Source organism: Chenopodium album, chromosome 24 (genome assembly GCF_948465745.1).
Source record: "Chenopodium album chromosome 24, dcCheAlbu1.1, whole genome shotgun sequence".
NCBI classification, from domain to species: domain Eukaryota; kingdom Viridiplantae; phylum Streptophyta; class Magnoliopsida; order Caryophyllales; family Amaranthaceae; genus Chenopodium; species Chenopodium album.
Genome location: NC_137857.1, coordinates 29,162,875 through 29,187,917, shown reverse-complemented (window position 1 = coordinate 29,187,917; position 25,043 = coordinate 29,162,875). Strand labels below are relative to the sequence as shown.

The window sequence follows — 25,043 nt, the reverse complement described above, 5'->3', positions numbered from 1 at the left end:
AAACATCACCACAAATATAGTCAATGCATAGTCATTCTACCCCTAACATATAATACAATTGACAAGAGGAAAGTAATCCCTATAAAATACCAAAGGTCTCTCTTGAGTTATCAATGGCTTCCCTAATCACAATCAAGCCTACTCTCGTGGAACATAATCATGCAATTTAGATACATTAAGCATACTAATCTAACTTCCTAATCTATTATTCATTAACCTATTTTCATGATGAACTTCAAACCCTTAATGGATCTGATCTATTCAAATCCTTTAAAACTTAACTCTCGTCGCGATTAAAACAAATGAATAATAACAATACTAATTATCTCTATTATAGTATTGACATAAACACAATCGATTAAGCATGTAAATTGCAATTATCATTAAAGAATTTACAGAAATAATTCATGCATCAATCATATTGGGGTTCCGCTAGATCTTAGAATAAGAAAACTACTCACGCATGATTATAAAACCAAGAACAAGAATTAAAGAATACATAATTAATAATAATAAAAAAAAAATTAAAGAGAGTAATAAAGTACCAAATCTTGAATTACAATGAAAAACAAGTTCTAGAGAGAAAACTAGGTCTAAGAGTTCATAAAAATAAAACTAAGGAATTAAGGAAGTATTTATACTTTAGTAAAAAAAAAACCTAGATAAAAGATAGAAATTATCTCAAATTTCCTAAAATACGCGCCTAGGCACGGATGTGCCAAAATTGGGCACGGATGTGTCTACACTACATCATGCTTCACTCGTATCCACATGTCCACGCCTGCACAAAGGCATGGACACCCTACTCGGGCATGGACGTGCCTCCATCAAGCACAGACACGCCTGGGCATTTTTCTTCTTTTCTCAGCTTCTTAGGGCCTGTTCACATTTACTTAATTTCAGTTCAGTTCAGTTCAGTTCAGCTCCAATCAGTTAAGTTCAGTTCAGTTCAGTTCCAATCAGTTCAGTTCAGTTCAGTTCAGCTCTTAATTTCTCTCTCACATAAAATATTCATTTCCGCTCAATTCAGTTCATTTCAGTTCAGTTCAGTTCCAATCAGTTCAGTGCAGTTCAGTTCAGTTCCAATCAGTTCAGCTTAATTCAGTAAATATGAACAGGCCCTTACTTCAATTCCTTCCTAGACTAGGTACGTCCAAGCCTTATCCAACATGGACGTGCTTGACTTGAAAACTACTCCAAATGACTTAGCTTTGGTCTTTGATCCTCGTGAGCCTTGGTTTAGATTCTCAACACCATAAAATCTCCAAATTAGCTCCGTTAATACTGAAATACATCAAAATTAGAAAAACTACCCATACAAGTAAAGGTGGGCATGGGCCGTGTCGACACGTGGGCGGCACAGGCCTGGCACAATCCGCCACGGCACGGCCACCGGCACGACACGGCTGCCCAATTGCGGGTCGTGGGCCGTGGGTCGGCAAGCCAACACACTACTACAAAACAAGCCATTTCCGACGGAATTTTTCCGTTGGAAACATCCTTAAATCCGTCGGAAAAGCACTTTCTGACGGAATTCCGTCGGAACTGGTTGTCGGAAAATCCTTCGTAGGAAAAATGGCATATTCCGACGGAATTTCCGTCGGAAACCTTTTTCCGACGGAATTTCCGACGGAATTCCGTTGTCGGAACAAAAATTCTGGGTCCAGCAAGGTCCGTCGCAACTTTCCGACGAAACGTGTCCGTCGGAAAGTTGCGACGGAATTTCCGTCGGAAAGTATTCCAACTAAAATAAAAAAAAAACACGCCGCACCACCCAAGGGCACAACGTGTCACGCACCACCCTAGCCCCAACAGCAAACCACCACCGCCACTACCCCCACATCACCCACAACCAGCCTCTACCCCTCACCCACCGCCACTCTAGACCAGATCTAAACCATCCCCAACCAGACCCACCAACCCTAACCCGAACCAGACCCACCCTTACCCGAACCAGACCCACCCACAAATCCGAACCAGACCCACCCACGACCATTTTCATCACCCTAACCCATCCAAATCAACCTTTACCACCGAGACAAACCTAGATCTACAACCCTAATACTACCAACACCCATCCAAATTCCACCACCACCGCCAAAATCCACCAAAATCCTAACCCACACCCTAACCGAACCCACACCCAATCCGACCCACCTAAAACCATCATCATGAACGACTAAACCAAACACCACAACACAAAAATTTAATAAAAAATTCAAAACATTAAAACGTACCTTAAAAATCGAATTAGCTTCAAAACCTCGAACTTGGTTTACAAAGGCCAAATTCGACCATGAAAATTCTAAATCTAGCATTTTCATGGTCGAATTTGACCTTAAAACCATTAAAGTTATATAAAAACTCACCATTTTAAGCTTTTACCCACCATAGAAAAATCAGAGAGGAGAAGAACACTAGGGGGTGTGAGAAGATCGAGAGAAAGGAGAGGAGAGAGAAAGAGAAGGCGTGAGATGAGAAGAGAATTAGAGGGAAGAGAAGAGAAGGGCGTGTCTGAGAGGAGAAGAGGGAAGAGGAGAGGAAGGAGAGAGGAGAGGAAGAGGAGAGAGGAGAGGAAGAGGAGGCGGTGAGAGAGGAGAGAGAAATGATAAATGAAAGGGGGATGAATCTGATTTAATTAGGGTTTTGTGGGGTTTTTTTTTTAATTCATAATCCGTCAGAAAGGGTTAAAATTCCGTCGGAAATTTCCATTGGAATTATTTTCCGTTGGAAAATGTACCATTTCCGACGGAATTTTCCGTCGTAAATAAAGAATTTTCCAACGGATTAAAATTCCGTCGGAAAATTCCGACGGACGTTCGATGGAAATAAAATCCGTCGGAAATTTAGCATTTTCCGACGGATTTTCATGTCCGTTGGAATTTGACTGTTTTTTAGTAATGACACAACCCACCAGCCCGTCACGTGGCACGACCCATGCCCTATATAAACAAAAAAATAATCCAAAGACTGTATTATTTAAACAAAAAAATTGAAATTCGGCGCGGCACGACGGGCGACACGGTCATCGGCCCGTGGGTCGGCAAGCCAACACAGCCCACCAGCCCGGCACGTGGCACGGCCCATGCCATATGTAAACTTAATTAAATAAACGTATTTTAATTAAATAAATTTATTTAATTAATAAATAAATAAGTTTATTTATATAAACTTATTTAATTAAGTTTATTTATATTAACTTATTTAATTAATTTTATATACATATTTTATTTTTAAGTTTATAATATATATCGATTTTTTTGATACACATATATATATAACAATCGGTGGGTTGGGTGGTCGAAGATCGAACCATCGAGGATGTACGTGTACGTAGGATTGGGTGTAGGGGAGGTGGGCTAACCACCATGGCTGACGTAGGAAAGGGTTGGGAAAAAACTTTGTTGAAAATCAAAATTTAATATTTAGACCAAATACATAATGATATGTGTCATGGCCTCATGGGTAACTGATTTAGCAGATTATTATAAGTTTTTTGTCTTGTTTAAAATCGAGACCCCCTAAAAGTTGTAATATTCATATACAATCCAAATGATGTATTTATTCTAAAAGAATGACCCAAAGGTTGTATTATTAATGACAATTTTATCAAAGTAGAATACAAAAGCATCAAAGTTGGATTTTAATCTACTAATAATATCACAAGGGAGCATGATCAATACTCCAATCCACTGCAAAACTAAATTGCGAAAGCATTGGAAGTTCTTCTAATTAATTTTATATATAAATAATTTTAAATGATGTTTCAAATTGTTTAACTTCAATATATGAATGAATTTATTCCTTCTATATAGTTGAGCTTTTGTGCAGGGAGCTTACATATGTTCCTTTTTCATTCTGCTTCAAGTATCAAAGAGGACCTCTCTTACAGCTGAACCAAGCAAATACATGGCTATATTAGTATAACAATTTTTCACCCAAGATAGAATTGCACAAAGCAAGCAATTTAAGATGGAATTTGATAGATACAGCATACACTTGATCATCTCGACCAGCAGTTTTTATTATTTTTGTAAGCAGGAAAAGGCTACATATCTAAAGTACTTTATATGTTTGTTACAAAGCAACCTCCACATTCGAGGATTCTTAACTTCACTAATACTCAATCAATCATCAGTACTTAGTAGAAACTAAACAAAGTTTGTTATAAGAGTATCAAACTGACCCATACAAATACACAACCGATTAAAAGCTTGACTTATACGGGCCGTATAGCAATAATGGCTTCACCACCAGGACAAAGTGACAACTTATTAAGGTTTCCAATGCTATAGAATGCTTTGCAGAAGAACACGATATCACCAAGCTCTGGGATGCTAATTCGGATCATGACAGTCTTTGCTGGTTCAGTAAGAAAATATATATGACAGGGACCTTTTGCAAATAATGCAAACCTCATTACTGACAAGGGATGCGAATTGAACCATACATGATGAATCTTCCCTGCTCTCATTTGATCATTAACCTGGTCACCCACAAGAAAAAATAAATTAATATCATACTACTTATATAACTTTTTTCAGTCCGTTGTAGTTAATAAAATGATGTTTGATATGAGATTTGAACATTACGTACTCTTGGATTTTTATACATCCAATTAGTCTCCAGAGTTCTGGCTGTCACAAATGTTCTTGGCAGGTTCACCGAAACTCCAACTGATTAGACGACGAAAAAGTACAGATTAGAAACAGGTTTAAGACTTTAAATTGATGACTTGGTAGACTTATACATTTGAGTTTATGGTAAGAACCTATTTTAGGCGCCTTAATTATATCGAGTTGGTCGAAGATCATCTGCCACATACATGGAAAAACAGTCTCACAGAAGATTTTGATGCTAGGAATCCTCTCAATTTCAGTATTCATTTCGGTGAGCGGTACACTGATTTCTGAATCAAGACCTCCTGGAAAATTTATCAGAATCTCAACAATCAGCCAACAAGTCAAAAATCCGAAATTTATTCGAATTTCCTTAGTGCCATATTCAGTTTTTAATTAAAATGGATAGGATTGAAGTTATCATGAGAAGTTCCATTATTATAAGCCTAAGAATTCCAAATTAATTCTGCATTCAAGAATGCCCAAATCTGTATAACATGGATAATTCTTCAAGTGATTTAGTAAAGTGTTAATTCATAAAAACCCAGGAAACTCTTCGCTTCAAAATTGAATTCAAGAAATGAGATTCTTATCCAATTTACATATAAACTTGAACATTTATAACATGGGGGCTTCCACAATATTGAAATTATATTAGTAAGTAGTATAAATTTATTTATGAAATGATTCATGCATGCATTGTAAAAGAGAAAATACAAAAGAAAAATGAAGTATGAAATTCTTTAAACTTTAAACATACTCAGAAATCGGAAATTCTGTTTTAAGAACTTCTTTAAACAGGAAAATCAACAATAATCTTGAACTAATTAATATGAAACTTGATTAAAACCAGAAGAGTATATAAAAATTGTTACCTGGTATGAAGGTTAGCTTATTAGACCCATCAAGATAAAGAATGGTAATGGGTTTATGATAGAAATACATAGCCTGAAACACGATATCATAAATCCGAATAACTTGAATAACCTTGCCAAGAATGGGTTTGGTGCAATGGAAGTTGATCAACCAAGATGACTTCCAAAGAAGACGAGCAGCAGCTTGAGTTTTGGCGTCTCGAACCGTGATCTCAAAACCTTCTTCAGTGATGTCCACCCTTCCTATACCATTTGTGTCAAAGCTCCTATCACATAGTGATGCAATTGGGTGAAGAACTTTTTGTGATGGGTATATCTCAAAACTAATGACTATTTCTTGGTTTAGATCAATAGGTTTGGCCATGGTTGAAAACAGAAAGGAAATTTTAGTTAGTTGTTTCTTGATGAAGTTAGTTATAGTATAACAGAGTTAGTTATTAGTATATGAGGGGAGAAGAGAGGGGGTTTTATAGGCCTACTAAACTTACCCGCCTAATTATATTGGATGTATTTTGACTAAAATGTTTATCACCCAAAAATATAAATAAAGCAATTGATGAAGAAACGAGATTAGTTCGAATGATGTTTTGATTAAAATTAGTTTGGATATGAAGTATTATGGCTAATTAGGGGTTGAAACAATACATTATAACATTTTCACATATGGTTTCACACTAGAGGTGTTCATTTTTGAACCTTGATGAACTTGAATGTTGGGGTCAAAGAGGTCAAACCAAATGTTATTACATCCATCCTACTCATTTAGACTGACTTAGGGGTGGTAAACGAGGTGGCCTGTTCCGTAAACAATCTGAGCTCGGCTCGGTCAAAGCCCGACTCGTTGTGGCTCGACTCGAGTTCAAGTTCGGCTCGAAACCTTTACGAGCCGAGCTGAGTTATGAAAACACCCAAAAATAATAATTAAAAAAAGAAAGAAAAACTAGCTTAAACTGGATGATTGGATCAACCAAGCTTGGTTACCAACTAAACCTTAGTTAGTTTTAGGCCATAATGTATTGCTAGCTGCTGAGTTACATAAATTACATAGTAAGATACTAAGATATTTGAAAAATCAAACCTTATATAGTAAAATACAAACCAGCATTACTTCTAGTACAGGATGCCAAAGGTTCAGAATATCTAGTATTGAAAAAACTAGCCTCTTAATAACCTCTTTCAACTTTTGTTGAAGCAGAATGACCAATGTGCATGTCAGAGTTCGACAGCCACTTACAATCAGCCTTGTCAGCCTTTTCATAAGCAAGAAGCAGAAGAGAAGGCCTGCTGAATAAGGCAGTCCACTGTCAAGAACATTCCTGATTGAAAAGATGCAAAATTCATGACAAGAATGTAATTTTTCTATCAGGAAAAACTGGAAAAGTACTACGGATTACAACAATAAAGGCAGAACCACAATTCGCAAGTAGCATTCTGATAAACGCTGACATGTGATTTTATCGATCATGCAATAGCTTTTTACTATACACACAACACGCATATAGCAAGCAAACTTCAATATCCCTATGAAAGCCATGATATCCATTGCAGAACAGAAAAAGTACAACAACAATAACAGCAGAATTGAACCACAACCGGAATTAAGATCTTAATAAATGCTTACAAGCGTTAAGCTTCACCAGCCTAATTAGAAAGCACAATCAAATAAAGGAATCTCGATAAATACTAGTTACATGATTTCCTATCACACTAACTGATGCTGGCATACTTGGACTACAAAAAAAGACTAAATTTACCTTCTAGTTGCAACTGATAGGAACACCCATGGTAATGATTGTCCTTGCATTCGTAGAAAGGATTCTTGAAAGGCAGTTGGCAACGGGAAATTTTCACACTTCAATAAGGCAAGCATAAAAGGTCAAAATTCTATATATATCTTTTGAATTACATGTAACTACATGGGAAACTTTAGAAGCTTAATACCTTCGAGAAACTGCTTCTCTAGCCTTCATCTTTTGTTCATGCTAATCTTTGTTGAGACAATCCATTGATAGAGACATAAAGACAAAAGTTGTTCGATAGTGAGCATATTCACTTCCAATTATTGGTGCATTAACCTGAGCCATATGGAAAAGAATTATAAGTTAAGCTCTTTTAGATTTAAAAAGTTTACAGTAAAATCCAGTTGCATATATCCATCATATGATCCTAATAACCTAGCCAAAATGCTTCGAGAAACTGCACACGTAGCAGTGCAAATTGAATAGAACCCAATGCTTCTAGTGGCTCTGTCCTGTAAACACTAGTTCTATCCATCTGTAATTGAAGAAGTAAGCAATTAATAGCATCATCAAGAAAACAGAAGTTATCATAAATTACTATATGAACAATCAACATTGGACTTTTAAGGTAATGATCATTATGCAATGGAAAACGCACTGTAAATCAGACGTCTACCTAACAAACTCATAAAATATGGTTTTTGAAACCTATAATCAATTTCAATATCTATGATCATATCCGAACTGCTTAAGTCCTGCAGACATATATGAAACATAACCCATTGGTAGAAACCCTAATCTTGGATACCATGTTTATACTTCGTTGTAGATATAACAAAGCCACACAAGGAAACTAAACAATTAAAAACCACATGATATAGGTCCTCACAAAGTAGCTGATTTTAGTAAACTATTAGCATATGACTTCCTTATGAATATACTCACTCTGTTCTTACAACATTCAAGAATAGAAGCAATATATTAATGACAACACGAATAATCATGGTATCCTAGATCTTTACACAAACGAAAAGTAGATTAATAAATCATCACTACCCCACATTCCCATAACAGATATTATTTGACCATAATGCAACTTCATAAACAGCACTTAAATGCAAGAATTTCGCCTTTCTACATAAGAGCACAAGAATTACAACGTTGAGCTGGTATTGGATACATTGTTTCCGCGGAAAATCTGCAATAGTCTTTTCTTACTTTAAACAAAAGAAAACTAATTTTGCAATTGTATCTTCCATTGAAAAATGTTATCCTCGGAAATCATTTTACATTGAAAATGCATTACATTCAACCCAAACGCAGCCTAATTCAAAGAAAACCTAAGAATCGCAAGCGGACAATCTAACAATGGTGAAACTCATAAGAGTAAGCTAAAAGAATATAAAACAAAGCATTACAAGCTATGTTACCTCGACACCCTCGTATGCGGGAGAAAATCATCTGTCCCATAATTTGTGTCCCATTGATGTTCCACTAGATATGATTGGTTCTTAAAATGTTTATTTGCCTTTTAAAATTTGAGAAGTGGGACCTTGTAATTAATACAACCAATGATATTAAGCGGAACACAAATAGAACATGAAAAATGGGACAGATGATTTAAACCACTCGTATGCGGGAGAAAATCATTTGTCGTGTCGGACATAATATGACATTCATATACTTCCTTTTTAACTAAAAACTTGACTTATTTCTACAAAACGGCAAAGTCCATTAGACACTATTATTTGAGTACAATAACATAAAAACATAACTAATCTCATAATTCCAACACACTTTGCTTTTCATAAACAGGAGAATAAGCACTGAAACTTGAAATTATGCATATATATATTACTCCCTCCGTCCCCTATTGATGGTCACTTTTGCCATTTTTGGTGACTCAAAATGTTAGTCATATTTGCTTTTTTCAAGTACCATTAATATTATTTTTTTACCAAAATTCTCTAACATTTGCAAAAATGTTTGTGCAAATTTAACTTTCTCATGTAAATTTTACTTTCCCATGTACTTTAATTACTTTCTCTCTCTACTTTTTTGCATACCCAATGTAAATTTACTTTTTCAATATACTTTCTTTATTTCTCCTTGATTCCCGTGATTTTTTAGCAAAAGTGACCATCAATAGGAGACGGAGGTAGTAATATATATCTGGGTACTAGGCAAAAGGGTAATGGAAAAAACATTGGAATTGACAAAGAGGGCAAATCAAAGCATCCCCTTCATTTATTGATTAATAAGGCAACTTCAACATAAATTATCATTCTTTTTTGTATCAGATATGAATTTTGAACTGATAATTCGTGATCAAACTCCAAATTAAATTATAATCTAATATTTATCAACCACGATATCACAAATTAATTAGAGTGCGAAAAGGAATATAATCAATTGCTTCCCACAAAAAAGATTCAAACTTTAAAGAACAAAAGGAGTATTAATACACACAAATAAGCATATATTAGCAGAAATTCAAGCCATATTAATTTGGAATTATGTGAAAATAAAGGGTTTAAACAAGAATTATATCGAGATAATACATTCATAGCATAATTTGCATAAGACCAAATAAATTGAGTTAAAATTAACTACTTTAAAATTGAAACAAGTCTTAAATACGAATTAAAGGAGTATAATTGAATAGGAAATATGAACTTACAGCGTATAATAGCATGTTTCGCCGCTCAGTGGAAAATCGAAATTATAAACATGTTGGGTTTGGGTTGAGGCAGTGGAAAATCTTAAAATCAATTCAACTGGGTATAAGTATAACTTACACTTTATAGGATTTATTTAGGTTGGTCAAAATTTACTAGAGATTTTCATAACATTTCAAGAGTAGTTTTTGATTTTAATTATTTAAGAGGGGTCAAAGGACCCCACTTTCTTGAATGTGACTGGGTTGAGGCTACTAAACAGGATTTTTTTTTTTTTTTTTTTTATTATTATTATTTTTTTTTTTTTTTTTTACAAATTCTAAATAGAATATTTACACATATAACAACCTGTTTATATAAAGAAGTTAAAACCAGGTCAGATTGGCATATGAACACATTATTAAGGGCCTGTTCATATTTACTGAATTGAGCTGAACTGAACTGAACTGAACTGAACTGATTGGAACTGAACTGAACTGAACTGAACTGAATTGAGCTGAAATAAATATTTTATGTGAGAGAGAAATTAAGAGCTGAACTGAACTGAACTGAACTGAACTGATTGGAGCTGAACTGAACTGAACTGAACTGAAATTAAGTAAATGTGAACAGGCCCTAACTCGTTTAAAAATAAAGCCTAATACTTCTAATATTATAATCCTTCTGTTTTAGCAAATTGTGCACATTTCTGATTATTTCACTAATTACAAGTGGAGTGAATTCTCAAAATAACTTTCAACTAGCCTTTTGGCCTAGCTTTGTCTGGGCTATCTTCGTTAATTGACAATTTTTTTTTTTCAAATGCGTCATTTTGGGAAATTTAATGTTGAGTTAACTATTGGTTTGAATTGAGAGAGGAGATGATGGGGCATGATATTATTGGCCCGTGCATAGGGAAGAACTGAAGAATGAAATGAGATGACATTGATTTTTTTACTAAGAAGTTTGGTAGTCAAAAAAAATTATAAACAAAAAATGGTCAAATATATAAGTATAAATGAAAGAGAGAGCATGACACGTGACTTATAAGGTTTGGAATAACATTGATTTTCATTACACTAGTAAGGTTATAATGATATTACAACAGCGCCAACACACATAAAACAAAGCCACGAGGATAAACGTAAATGGGTCGTAAGTCGTATCTGGAGTTCTGGACCACTCTATTAGTTTAAGGCACAACAAAATAATGGAAACACACAATCTTAATACGGCCCAACATTATGGTTTTGCATATGAGTTTAATCAGTGCATAAAATGACTTATAAATTATACCTTGTAATATAAATATATGGCAAACTATTACAATGTGTTGGCTTGTTCTAAAAGGCTGCTAAGAGTTGTCTAATTATTATATCTGCTTAATTGGAGCAAAGTTACACAATATCATGTTGCTCCATTGAATAATACAATCTTTGAGCTTTTTTACTGTTAGACAATGATACACTTGAAAACTTGTTGCTGCTGCTTTGTTGTGGTTGGCTTTGGTAGCTACTTGGCTTCGACGATGGAATGTTGGACTCGAATTCCTCAAGGGTCTGCAGCAACATCAAACAAACAGCAGTTTCAATTTTTATACTTCGATCTGATAACATGATCCTTGTACTCCAGATATACCTTTGTCAAAATAAGTGAATACTAAATGCAGATGCATTAATTAACTAATGTTTCCTACAAACTCGTAACAAAGCCTATTACCCTTAAACAGCTACTTGTATTACAGTAAAATGAAACGGAGGAAGTATAACACAATACACACCTGAACAGCCTGCTTCAACACCCTGTACATTTCACTCGTACGCTTTCTCTTCTTCACAACCTCAGCATTTTCCTCCAATAACTCTTCATATAGTTCCTCCCTGTCATGAGAAATGGTAGTAATGAATTAATCAAATTGTTTGAGTTCATCCATCCTGCTTCATGAATTAAGATGAAAGTGAAGTACCTATAAATGGCCTGAATGAAGGTCGAATGAAGGTCCCTTTTTATACGATTGACCTGAGCAAGTTAAAGATGACCATAAACTCGGGAATCAAAAATCAAAAAAATCCAGAGAACATCAAAAGTTTAAGCCCTTGCACATACCAGAAAGTGCATTATAGCTTTGGGAACATCATCTTCAACTTTCTTTCTGACAATATCAAAGTAAGATTTCAACAGCATTCGTGTTATTAGTACTTCTGTTAGCTCATCTTCTGTTGGATCCTCTGTAGGCCTTATGGATGCTAAAGGCTGCACTTACACCAACCAATATGTGTTATCCCCCGACAAGAAGAAAAACAATAAAGCGCGACAAGAGATACACAAACTGAAAGGCTTCATACCTCTACCAGCTGAATTGATGACGGAGTTTGAAAGGCAATATCAGGTTTGTATTGATCATTTCCAACAGGTGTTCCATTGGATGTCCGGTTCCAAAATTGAAACGGCATGCCCCAAAATGTTGTTGAAGGATCCGGCATGGAATTATTATTTGCATGTGTAAAAACTTTCTTTTGAGATGTCTGCCCACCTATCACATAAACCAGAACCAGAAATAATTAGCAAAAGTCACGGAAGAAAGATGAAAACTTAGTGTAACAATAATATGTTAGAAAAGCATACAAAAACCACCTTAGTTAGAAAGTTAAACGAAAATACTCAGAAGCCAATAAAAGAGGTTAGAAGTTTGGTGGTTTAATAAAATTTATCTAGTGAGACAGTCTCATGGGATAATTAGCAACCAGCCAATATGCATTTTCATAGCATGACTAAGGGTCTGTTCTCTTCAACTTAATTTCAGTTCAACTCCAATCAGTTTAGTTAAGTTCATTTCCTAATTAAAGCTCTATTCAGTTCAGTTCAATTTAACTCAGTTAATCACAACAGGCCCTAAAACATGAAGATGACTCCTATTACCTCAGATAGTTAGACCTTTGTAGAAAACTGAAATAGGGTACTTTAACAAAGGATAATTAAAATTACAGTAATTCAAATAAGAAGAATCTACATTGCAAAAGTATATACATTAGTCAATAGCATCATGCTAGGATAATAAACTGTGTTCTACTGAATGATAACATATTTATAGAATTTCACCTAATATTTACATTTGCATAAGTAGCATGTTCATTATGAGGACATACCAGCTGATCCTGATCTCTCAACCACCACTGACTGATACTTCTGAGAGTTCTGACTAGAACGATCTGGTGAAGCCAATTGTTCAAGATCAACAACACCCTAAAATCACAAGCAAAAATGCAACCTTAGCCATTGATGATACGTATTAAAGACAGTTATGTCAACCACAGACAAGATATAATATGTTTGCTGCTTATTAAGGATGGGGAGCATTGTACCCTAGAAGCACGGATACGCTGTTTTGCAACCTCTATTGCCCTTTGTCCACCAATAAAATTAGGGTGAGAAGTGTTTATGTCATCAGCCTGAAACAGAGAATATGACAAACCATTATAACACTTAGAATCATGCTGTCATGCGCATTATATATAGCTACATATCAGAGTATATAGCGATAATTTAAGACAAACCTCCATGGAGATTGTGTCCACAATCCTCTGCTCCACAGGTTTCATTGAATTACAGACAAAGTCCAGCATCACTGCATCCAAACGCTTCTTTAAACCCAGAAACCTTCTCAACTCCCTTGATTCACAACAGTGACTCATCTGCATCAAAATGTAATTTCCCAAAAAACTTGAGCACACATTGAACACATATTGGTGACTTACTAGCATAATATTATGTAAATAGACCAAATTTTCTTCAAACCTTCATCAGTTCATCGCATGCAAATTGAAGACACTGGAGACTAGGATCTAACAACCTTTCGATTTGTCTTCTTATCAAAACTTCAAATGGCACCTGAAAAGCATCATGAAAATTATTTATGCTATCATGGATATGTTCATGAATTTACAACCAGATAATCAAATAGTTGTCACATTTATTTTCAGAATTATACTCACCTCTGGAACAAATAATTTATTTCTTGGGCCCATAGAATTCTGAATTGCAATTCTGATATCATCATCAGATAGATCTTCACAAGGATCAACTTCCTTCAAACAGAAATCGGAGATATGAATGACTATTGAACATTAATACATACCACCATTTTTGCTATATATGCAAATACTACTATTTCATAATACCAGAGTTAAAGCTGCAAAAACATTCTTCATACCTCTAAGGCTTTTATAAAAATTGACTGGAAAAGGTAGCGAATCCTAGCTCCTCCTGTCAGCTCTTTTGTCGATGTATCGTGGTTCTTTCCCTCAATCAATGAAGAGAAAGCTGTTGCCAAAGCACATACTTCATTAAAATATAGTATACAAGTGGCAAAAACTCAAAACAAGAATTCAAAATAGACTATAACATCAACAATCTGCAGGGATTTCGTCGAATATATAATATCTAAGTGTCAAAATAAACACTGATGTATACTAAAGCTTCAAGACTCAAGATTTGGTTAGGATGATAGGAAAAGGAAGTAAAATTACCATCACTATAGCTCCGTAGGATGTCCAGCACAATTATTCCTTGTTTTTCCTGCAAAATGTCATCAGAAAAGCTGAATTGGTAATTGAACAAACAAAATACTAAACTTAAATAAATGATTCATCAATTTCTTTCAGACTAGATGTTATGAGCATAATTAAGAGTATGATACAATGAACGCGATAAAGGGTATTGACAGAGTAATTAGAAAGAGTGTTTGAACCCACTTTGGAATCCATGGCATTTCCATATGTCCTCATTTCTCCTTCAACAGCTCGAAAATATGACTGAAGTTGGGACCTTAAGGCTGGGAGGGTTGCTCTTATATGGTGCTCCAGAATCTGAAAAATAAACAGAAGACAGGTTTGTATGGTGACAAAGGATAAATTAAAAAAAAAAAAAAAAAAAAAAAAAAAAAAAAATCACACACTAATCAAGAGATAAGAATGACCTCATTCAATTTCTTTGCTAGTTGAGGAATGCCACAACGATCTCGAATACTATGATACTCCTTCAATATTAAAAGGCATCCTATGAGCTGAAAGCAATATAATGAAAAAAACTACTGGTATTAGACAGATAAGGACACATAGATTTACAGGATGATCCTGGAAGAATTGTTCCTCATAGTTAAGCGCTTCCCCAACACTTTTATTCTTGTTAATGTCCTGAAAAAACAGAAATCATACTCGATTAATGAATCATCTTGTCCAAGCAAGACCTTCATGGTGAAAATTACCATACAAAGCTAGATACTGATAGCAGACAACATATTTAATAAGTCGAGTTGGAACATATACCGCTTGACTTCGATTAACCACACCAATATAACCTAGGTGAAGGGGGATAACTTTTCCAAGGAGGAAGTTGCAAGCATTAGTACCCCTATCCATGATATCAAGCTGCAGCAAAACATGTCACACAGCATTTACCTTCCAAGGTCAATATGATAAGTTATAAACAGAGAAATATAACCGCGCAAAAAGTAATGAAGACTCAATTAATTAAGTACCTTAGTGATGACTCCAATTGTCCTGTTACCTGTCAAAGTACATGAAACAATTCTATGAAGTTGCCATAAAATCGAAATGGGAATGGAATCAGAAAAGATATTCAAAATAGGCATCTAAATATTAAATGATCGAGGTATATATAGTACGAGTACCCTTGGGATCAGCTTGTTTGGCCATTTGAATGGCATCAGAAGTTGCCAAATCAGAATTTGCAGGACTCACTGCTAAAATGATACAGTTTTCTTGCAGAATATGGTCCATTATCATCTTCCGAATCCTGGCTTCTATGTCAGTAGGTTGATCTCCAACAGGAACCTTAGTTATCCCTGGTAGATCAATCAGTGTTATATTCAGAACATTTGGTGACGAAATCTTTAACCTTATTGGCCTGTCTGAAACTCCTTTATTCTTTCCTGCTTCTCGCTCCGTCTCAGCCTGCAACCACATGACAGATGCTAGATACAAACATAGCTAGAAACTTATATAATAGCAAGAAAAAGTTCAAATATTGACAGGCCTATGATACAAACATGAACAATTAGATTAAGTCAAATAAATGGAATTGCATTGTTAGCATTAGCATATATAGCTTTAAAACATAAATGGGGTTAAATAATTCCCAGCATATATCAGGAGGATTCACAATCCAAGTACTTTTCTCTTAATCATGAATGAATTACTACTGAAAATTCTGTTTTTGTCACACAATTGTAATTCCGTATACTCTATAAAATGATTTAAGATCGAGGAAAACTATAACAAACGTAAACAATTAAAAAGTAGCATAAATGGAATCGAATTGTTAGCATATATAGGTTGGATTCCCACAATTGAACACTACTTTGTTGGATTATTAGCATATACAAGATGAAAACATATGATTAAATTGGATATTATTAAGATAAATAAGTAGGATTCACATTTATTTAAGTACTTTTCATTGCTAACCATGAGTGAATTACTGAAAATTCTTAATTTGTCACACAAATGTAATGCACATTAATCATATCAAAATCCTGCAAATTGATGACATAGCAATAATTCCAACCATCAAATTTTAAAATTATCATGTAAACTGTAAAAAGAACCCAAATTTAGAAGTTTCAATAATTTAATTAATCAAATTGACTAAATTTTGTGAACAAATGAACATTTAACTAAACTCATTAACACGTACACGTGTAAGTTGTTAGGTTTAATTTGTTACTCCCTCCGTCCCAATTTAATTACAAACCTAATTCAAACGATCAAACAAAAATACTCGTATAATTATACGAAGTAGTAAAAACACAAACCTGAATTTCAGTACGAATATGAGCGAAATCATAGAACCGAGACTGAGGCATGTGAAGAAATTCCCCCCACTCTCGATCATCATCAACGACACCACCACTACTACCATCACTCGTACCATTATTGTCATTACCAATATCATTATCACTGTCACTAGTACTCGCTTTGACAGTACGACGCTCAAGCTGTAAAATAAGAGGACGACGAGTACAAATATCGGAACCACGAGGAAGAAAGTCACGACCAACAAGCGATTCGAGAACACTAGACTTGCCACTGCTTTGACTACCAACAACAGCAACATGAGGGAGAGGGATTTTAGAGAGCTCATCGGAACCGAGTGGCGAAAGAATGTCTTGAAGTTTGTTTATGATTGGGATTACTGATGATCCGATTGATGGTAATGGTTTTCCCGTATTAGTATTATCATTAGTAGTAGTATTATTATACGTAGTATCATTATTATTATGATGATTATTAAGAGGTGTTGAAGTTTTTGATTCTTTCTTTTGTGATTGTTTGGTTGTTCGAGAGTGAGATTGGCCTGCCATGGTAGAAGGAAGAATGATGAACAAATTGTGATTTTTTTTTTTTTATTAGGGTTTTTTTTTTTAGGGAGGAGGTTTTTTCAGAGAGGAAATGGAAAGTAGTTTAGCTTTTTTTTATTATTAACATAAATATTTGACCCCAATTATATTTATGTAATTCGGGTATTACTTTAGGGGAAAATTACTTAAATTGAGATGATCACAATTTTTCTTAACTCAAATAATTAACACAAAAATTTAAAAAAACCCGGTGTACAGTATTTTACTGAATGGCGGCGGAAAGAAAAGGAAGGTTTTACTCACCCACCCAAGTTAAGCATATTTCTCACTCCTTCATTCTCATTTCCCACTTTCAGATACTAAAACTTCTCTCTCCTCCTTTTTTTCTCTCTCCTCTTCATTTACTCAGACTTTCTCTTCCATTCTTTTTGGGTGATTCAAGTTTTTTTTTTTTCTCAGCTTCTAATTATAATGGTAAGTGTTTTTTTTTTTTTTTTTTTTTTTGAGAAGATAATTGCTCCTTGTACTTTTCAAACAAAGGAATAGATGTTATACGAAGTACCAGTATAATTTCTGAAGTTGTGATGTAACTTTTTTTTATTTTATCTTTTGTGTTAATTTTTTTATTTTTTTATTTTTATCTTTTTTTTGTTTATTTTGATGATTTTCAATGTTTTTTGTCAACTTTTGTTAGATTATGGGTAACTTTTTCAAGATTATGGATAACTTCTGTAAATATATGACTAATGTTTTATGAGTGAAGATATAATAGGTAACTTTTTTTGATTTTAAAAGGGTAACGTTTGTGTATATAAGGGTAACTTTTATTAGAATAAAGGGTAACTTTTGTGGATAATATACGCTTTATGTGTTCATTTTGTGCAAGTCATGGCAGTTTTGATGTACAACTATTTCTGGGTAATACACATAGTTGATTTCATTAAATATTTGGTATTTCACATGAAATTGTTAATTTAATAGTTTACCATCTGCAAATTTGTGAAATCATTTGAAATGTGGCAAAGTAATGTGATTATATTCATTTTGCTGGAGCTAGTTTTGTACTGCAATTACTGTGTTGCTAGTGTAAATCCAATGACGGGGATGCAACCCGCCAACAATGGATATGGCAGGGACGTTGGCAGATATTAGTGCGTTTTTGTAAAATATGGGTCACTTTTGTAGAAAAAAAAGGGTCACTTTTGTGAAAAAAAGGTCACTTTTGTGAGAAAAAGGGTCACTTTGTGAAATATGGGTCGTTTTTGTAAAAAACCAAAGGGTCACTTTTATAAGAAAAAAGGGTCACTTTTCGCAAAATATTCGATGTAGAATAAAATTATTGTAAACCGGGGGCATGCAAAAGTTTTTGAATAATTAATTCATTTAAAATTTTGACACTTAAATTACAAAATTTTAGTTTTTTTATTTTTTTCTTTTTTTTTATGAGAATAAAAAAATCATTAATAAAAGATAGTCAAACGGCACTTAAAAACAATTCCTATAAAATCTAAAATTCCAACTCAAGTACATATCACCTTATAACTAGTTACATCGCAGATTCGATCAACGATCGCCTTAATAAAAAAATTCATTCGAAGCAATACAATCTGTGAGTTAGCACTAATTCGGTTTGAGATCCACAGATGAGTAGTTGTTTGGGTGAAAAAATTCATATGACCTTCTAGATACTTTCGAAGACGATGAAACTCTAAATCTTTAAACTTTAGCACACGAACAAACAAAGAAAATAACCCTAGTTGAATAAACACCATCATAAAGATGAGATCCATTTATTGAAAGCAATTAAAATTTTTTTTGGGGATTACCATCGGTAAAAACACTGGTGGAAGCCCTTACAAAAATTTACAAATGAGATCAGAAGAGAAGAGAAGAAAGAGAAAGAACGAAAAGGAAAAGAGTGAATGAAAACCTTCAAAAAAAACCAAAAAAAATCTAGCAATGGAGGCTAGAAAAACCCTCCCAAGGTAATACCCTAGAGGGAACCAAAAAAACCCTCCCAAGGAGAAAACCTAGAGAGAATTATCACGCATTCCTAAATTAATACGAATTAATTAGTATTATATATTCCTGGAGTACTATGGATCATGGTACTCCATATACAATATATTTGAGTTATTTTGCGCACACTTTATATTATTTTGTTTAAATGTTGTGTTATTTTGTTACAAAATATGTTATTTACTTATTTATTACTTCAACCTCAACTCATGCTATTTTTTATTTACATTAAATAACATGTCCTTATTTAATAATAACATATATATAAATTGAAATAATAAGAAATTCACATCAAAATTAATAACATTAGCATTGTTGAGTTTTAAAGCATCGTGAAGAAAATCAAACACTTTAGAAGATACTAAATTCCTGGACATAAACACATTTAAACACTTTAATTACCTTCAAATCAATTGATTTCTAAGAAATCCAAAAAATTTGAAGAAGAAATGAGGAGAGAGAAAGTGTGTATGATTTAGAGTTGGAGTAGTAAGAGGAAGAGAGAGAGAGAGAGAGAGAGTGAGAGTGACGTTGATTCCTCAAAAACCCAGAAATTGAAAGAACAGAGGAGAAAGAAAGTGTATGATTTTGTTTGAGTCACTGAGAGGAAGATAGAGTGAGTGTGGGAGTAAGATAAATGAGAAAAAGGGCAAAATAACATACATATATTTAAAAATAACATATATATAATTTGAAGTAACAAAGAGTTAACATCAAAATAACATGAATTTTATAAAACCTGGAGTACCGTGTACATGGTACTCTAAAGAGTATGATAGAAATTGCGTCAATAGTTTGCACATACTCGAAAGATATTATGTTGTTAGTAGGGTTGTGCAAAAAAACCATAACTGTTAACCGGTATAACTGACTCATTTTATAGGTTAATTAATCGTATCGTTACAAATAAACGGTTACGGTTAATCGAACCGTTAAATATAGCGGTTAATGGTTACGGTTACAGTCACACTTTTGAGCAACACATATATTTTTTAAGGAAAAGAGAAGTATTATTAAGTAATTAAGTTAACCCTAAAATAATTTTTATTGATTTGTAATCAATTAATTGGAGCTTATTCTTGTTTATATCAAAATTTGTATTAGAGTTGAAACTCTTGGAAAGGCAAAAAATATTGATTTATAATTTATTTATTGGTTAACGGTTAACCGGTAATCATACCGTAAAGAAATGGTTAACCGTTTCTTAACGGTATGGTTACGATTCGTATTTTTAAGTAACCGCTCTAGCAGTTAACCGTAGGCTTAACGGTACGGTTAACCTAATATGTACATCTTAGTATATAACAATCATTATAAAAAAATCGTATATCTTAGAGATACTAATCATACACAAATTTATATATATATATAAGGTAAATTGGTATAAACCACCTTTTTTGTCCGACTTTTTTGAAAAAACCACCTTTTAAGTTTTTTTTTTTAACTAAACCACCTTTTAAGTACCTAAATTTTTTATTGCACCACCCCTATTTCAAATCTAACATATTGTATCTCAACCATCCACTTCCAAATCATCAACCATAGCAAATCTTTCCCTTCCATCTCAACCATCCACTTCAATTACCTCAATTTAGGTTTTGAGAATAAACAAATACTACAATTTAATTTTTGCAGCAAAATTAAGTTTGGTTTTTTTAGAGCTTTACTCAATTTAGTCATGCATATATATAAAGGGGAGGGTCAAATGTTTTTGGAGGTGAAAAACATACATGATTTAGGAGCGAATTGAAAGTCACAAGTTGTGGGCCCCTTTGACGTTTTAGTTAATTTTTTCGTCATGATTGAAATAGGGGTAGTGCAATTAAAAATTTAGATACTTAAAAGGTGGTTTAATTAAAAAAAAAACATAAAAGGTGGTTTTTTAAAAAAGTTGAACATAAAAGGTGGTTTTTACCAATTTTACCTATATATAATAAATAAATAAAAATAAAAAAAAATGCTTGATTATGTGACTACAATTGTCATAGTTGATTACCTATATTTTAAATAAGTTCTTCAAAGGATCAGCTAATTATGATTATTATTGCTGACTAAAATTCATATATATTGGCATTTCAACTTCTAACGCAATATGATTTTACAACAATGAAATTTATGAAATAACAATGTGATATTACTTTGTATGAGAGATAGTTCATTCAAATCACTTAATCTATAGTTAGTCTATACTTAGTATTTAAAAAAGAAAACTAATTCTATTCCACTTCTCTATCTTCTTTTTCAACGAACTCAACGTGTCACATGTCGTTTACATGTTTTATTTTTAATTATACAATTTTTCTTAACTCTTTCATTAAACACTTCATCTTCATCTCCGTCCCCTCTTTAATTCAACCTTTTTATTTTCCCTCTTTGGTTTTAGTCCCTCCATCTTCTTTCTATTAAGTCTCATTTCGAATTAAAGTCCCAAAAATTGTATTTCGTTAATTATGTTTTCATTTACATATTACACTCGTAATTATTTATTAGTATTTCCTCACTCATCTCTCAATGCAATTTTCTATGAACAAGCCATGCATTGCACGGGTCAGAAGCCTAGTTAAGGGTTAATAGTTCAATCCTTCTGTCCCATAACTCCATGATCAACGTGACATTTGTTTATTCATAAGTTCAAAATTATTGTCACACTTTCTTTTATATATGAAATAATGGTAAAATTAAAATTAAATAGCTTATTCCTTTGAAGTGTGTGTATATGTATACATAGATCGTGTCAAATCAGTATACATGTCCAAGTAATCCAATAAATCTAATCTAATCTAATATATATAAATAAAGTAGGCATTTTTCGAGAGCATTGGGAGCGCCACGTAAGAAAAGGTATATTTTCGACCAATGAAAAATTAGATTTCTATTTTATTTTAGAATTAAAAAATTTACTTGCCACCTAGGTAAAACTGACGAATGAGATTATGGAATTTTCCCACGAAATTATTTAAAAAAAAAACTAAAATTATCTTTTTACGAACAACGATTTATAAGGATTTAATTTTTTTAAAAAATAAAAATTATCTATTTTTTTTTTTTTAAAAAAAAAATCATCTATAGATATAGAATTTATATAACTAAGATAATCTTGACAGTGTTTATGATAAGAAATAAAAAATCTTCCTTAATAATAATTAAAATAATATTTTTTTTATGCCGACCACTATAAATTGACACATCCTACAACACCAATAAAATTTCATATCAATACAAAACCAACCACCCGGTCTTTCTCCGATGTCTCCAAGCCTCTAAGAGAGTTTTGTGTCAGTTTTAGGTCATCTATGGTTGTGTAATTCTTAGTTTAATTCTTATTTTTATTTTTGATTATTGCTTACATTGTGTTTATTTGGAATACTTAATGATTATAATGTTTGTGTTTTATTCACTGAATTTTGTTTTTACATACAGATTCAATTTAATCAGAGAATTAAATTTGGGCAAAAGTGATTGAAAAATTCAAGTACGAGGAGGTATTATAGCTGTATAAATTGTTTACATTTGTTAATATTTTTATATACCTTTTTAGTCTTTAATAATTAATTTTATGGTTAAAATATTTTTTTGTGATTTAGGTAGCTTAATCAAGCATCAAATTAACTTAATTTTTAGCGGCGATTGGGAACTAATAAAAAATTTCAATTCATAGCTTTGATTTTGTACAATTATAATTTTTAAATCAATTTCACAAAAAAAAATCACTCATGATAAATATATTGATTTATTTTATAAGACTATAAATTTAATTTTATATAAATTTTATTTTGTTAACATATGTTTTATTTATCCAGTTTTATTAGATGGAAAAGATATGGGTGTGAATGAAGAAATAGAAATAAATTGTATACATATTTTTATTACTTTTTAATATTTCTATTTTATAAACCAACCAATAATGATTTAGGATTAAAATATGTAAACAAAAAAAAAATATATTTTCACATAAAAAATTTTATCCTAATATGTAACTAATAAATTATCATATTTACATTTTTTTGAGATATCATATTTACAATTTATTCATATTTTTAAATTCAATTGATATATAACTAACAAACACAAATAAAATACAAATAAACAATAAATAAAGTCGCATTATAAATTACATATACAAAAAAATTATACTTTTATAATAGGCAATAACACTTTAATTAAATTATTATGTGTTTTTTTTTTCTGAAATTATTATATAGTAAAATAATCAAATACAATAGTATCTTTTCTTGAGATTTATATATGAAAAACCGTGCATCGCACATGCTTTCATCTAGTATATTATATATTTAAAGGGGAGTTTTTCCCGAGTTTTTAAAGAGCCACGTAGGATCTAATTTTTTCAGCGCGCCATGTAGGATTATAAATCTTAGTAGTAGCCAATTAAATAAGAGATTATTAATTTATTGTAGAATTAAATAATTCAAATGCCACATAAGCAAAATTGGCGAATGAGATTTTTAAGTTTAGATTAATTAAATATTAAATATTATCTTTTAATATTAGGAATTTTATCTAAATATAATACAAATTTTATCAAAAAAAAAAAAAAATAAATTAATAAATAAAAACATTAAACAAAAAAATCAAACAAACAGTGTATCGCACGGGCTTCATCTAGTGTTGTCATGAAATTAAACTTCTCTTATATTTTATGCATGATTAATATTGAAATTTATAATCATGAATTATTTCACACATTTTTAATGCTTAATTTTGTAAGCCGTGAGATCAGTGCTTAGTTGCTTACAAAGAGAACTTCCTAGTCCATCATAGCAGCAGAATCAACGAAGTTAGGCCCTTTTTTTTTTCTAAATATAATCACCTGTTTTTGTTTAACATTTCTGGTAATGCCAAACAAAACATGACATTTACTTGTCCAATCTAAATCCACAACCTCGTAATTAAATTAAAATAAAACAGAAGATGAGAAACTAGAAATCAAACTTCGGACCAAATTATTCACAAATCGATGAAATTAAATCAAATGCTCCTACTAAGCTCAAATCATTTCAATTTTCCCTAATAGTAACAATTACAGCTCTAACAATCATATTTTTAGCATAAAAATACGGAAAAAAAATGTAAGAAAATAAGAGATTACCTGCTCAATATCCTTTTCCACAAGATTTTTAATCTGAGTAAAATCTGTAATCATATTATCCATATCCATCTTTTAAAAAGTTCTTCGATTTTCGGGCCAAAACCATGATCTTTAAGGGTTTTTGAGGGCCTTTTGGCCTTTGTATCCAATTTGTGATCAGAATTGACAAAAAATATCGAAAATGCCTTGTTTTTTCTACTAAAAATACCTCAATTTGCATGTGGCATTTCCGATTATTTTTCGTCAATTCTAACCTCAAATTGGACCCATAGTTCCAAAATGCCTCCTAAACCTACATAATTGTGTTGCGCATGAAAATCAATGAATTTTTTTTATATCCGTTATTTATTAGTTTTCTTGATGGTAGGTGGTAAAAAAAACAATATTTAGATTTTTTTGTGGTAAATAAAAGTATTACAAGTTTTGGTTGGTGGTAAATAACAATTTTGTGTTTTTTGGTGGTAAAAGTAAAAAAAAAAAATTCTATACAATTAGATGATTATTGAAGACAATGATGATAAAACAAGTATAATACCCAAAATAATACAAGGTTTAAAGCAAACGAACATGAACATAGAAGAACATATTATTTAAGTAAAAATAACATACTTTTTATTATTGATCAAAATCCAAATAACATTATAATCTT

General features: G+C 32.4%; 1 protein-coding gene across 1 annotated transcript; it reads right to left on the bottom strand.

Annotated features, from left to right (window-relative positions):
• Positions 1-7,564: 7,564 nt before the first annotated feature.
• On the bottom strand, positions 7,565-17,271 carry LOC145610774 (dynamin-related protein 3A-like). Its single transcript, XM_081666069.1, has 22 exons — positions 16,723-17,271; positions 15,580-15,862; positions 15,427-15,455; positions 15,215-15,316; positions 15,014-15,082; positions 14,866-14,925; positions 14,642-14,755; positions 14,417-14,465; positions 14,101-14,210; positions 13,883-13,975; positions 13,686-13,778; positions 13,445-13,582; positions 13,253-13,339; positions 13,037-13,133; positions 12,236-12,423; positions 11,997-12,143; positions 11,857-11,909; positions 11,671-11,770; positions 11,292-11,449; positions 8,295-8,367; positions 7,669-7,768; positions 7,565-7,569 (listed from the first exon to the last, which is right to left on the bottom strand). Exons 1-22 carry the CDS (start codon positions 17,269-17,271, stop codon positions 7,565-7,567), a joined length of 2,697 nt encoding a protein of 898 aa, XP_081522195.1.
• Positions 17,272-25,043: the final 7,772 nt, after the last annotated feature.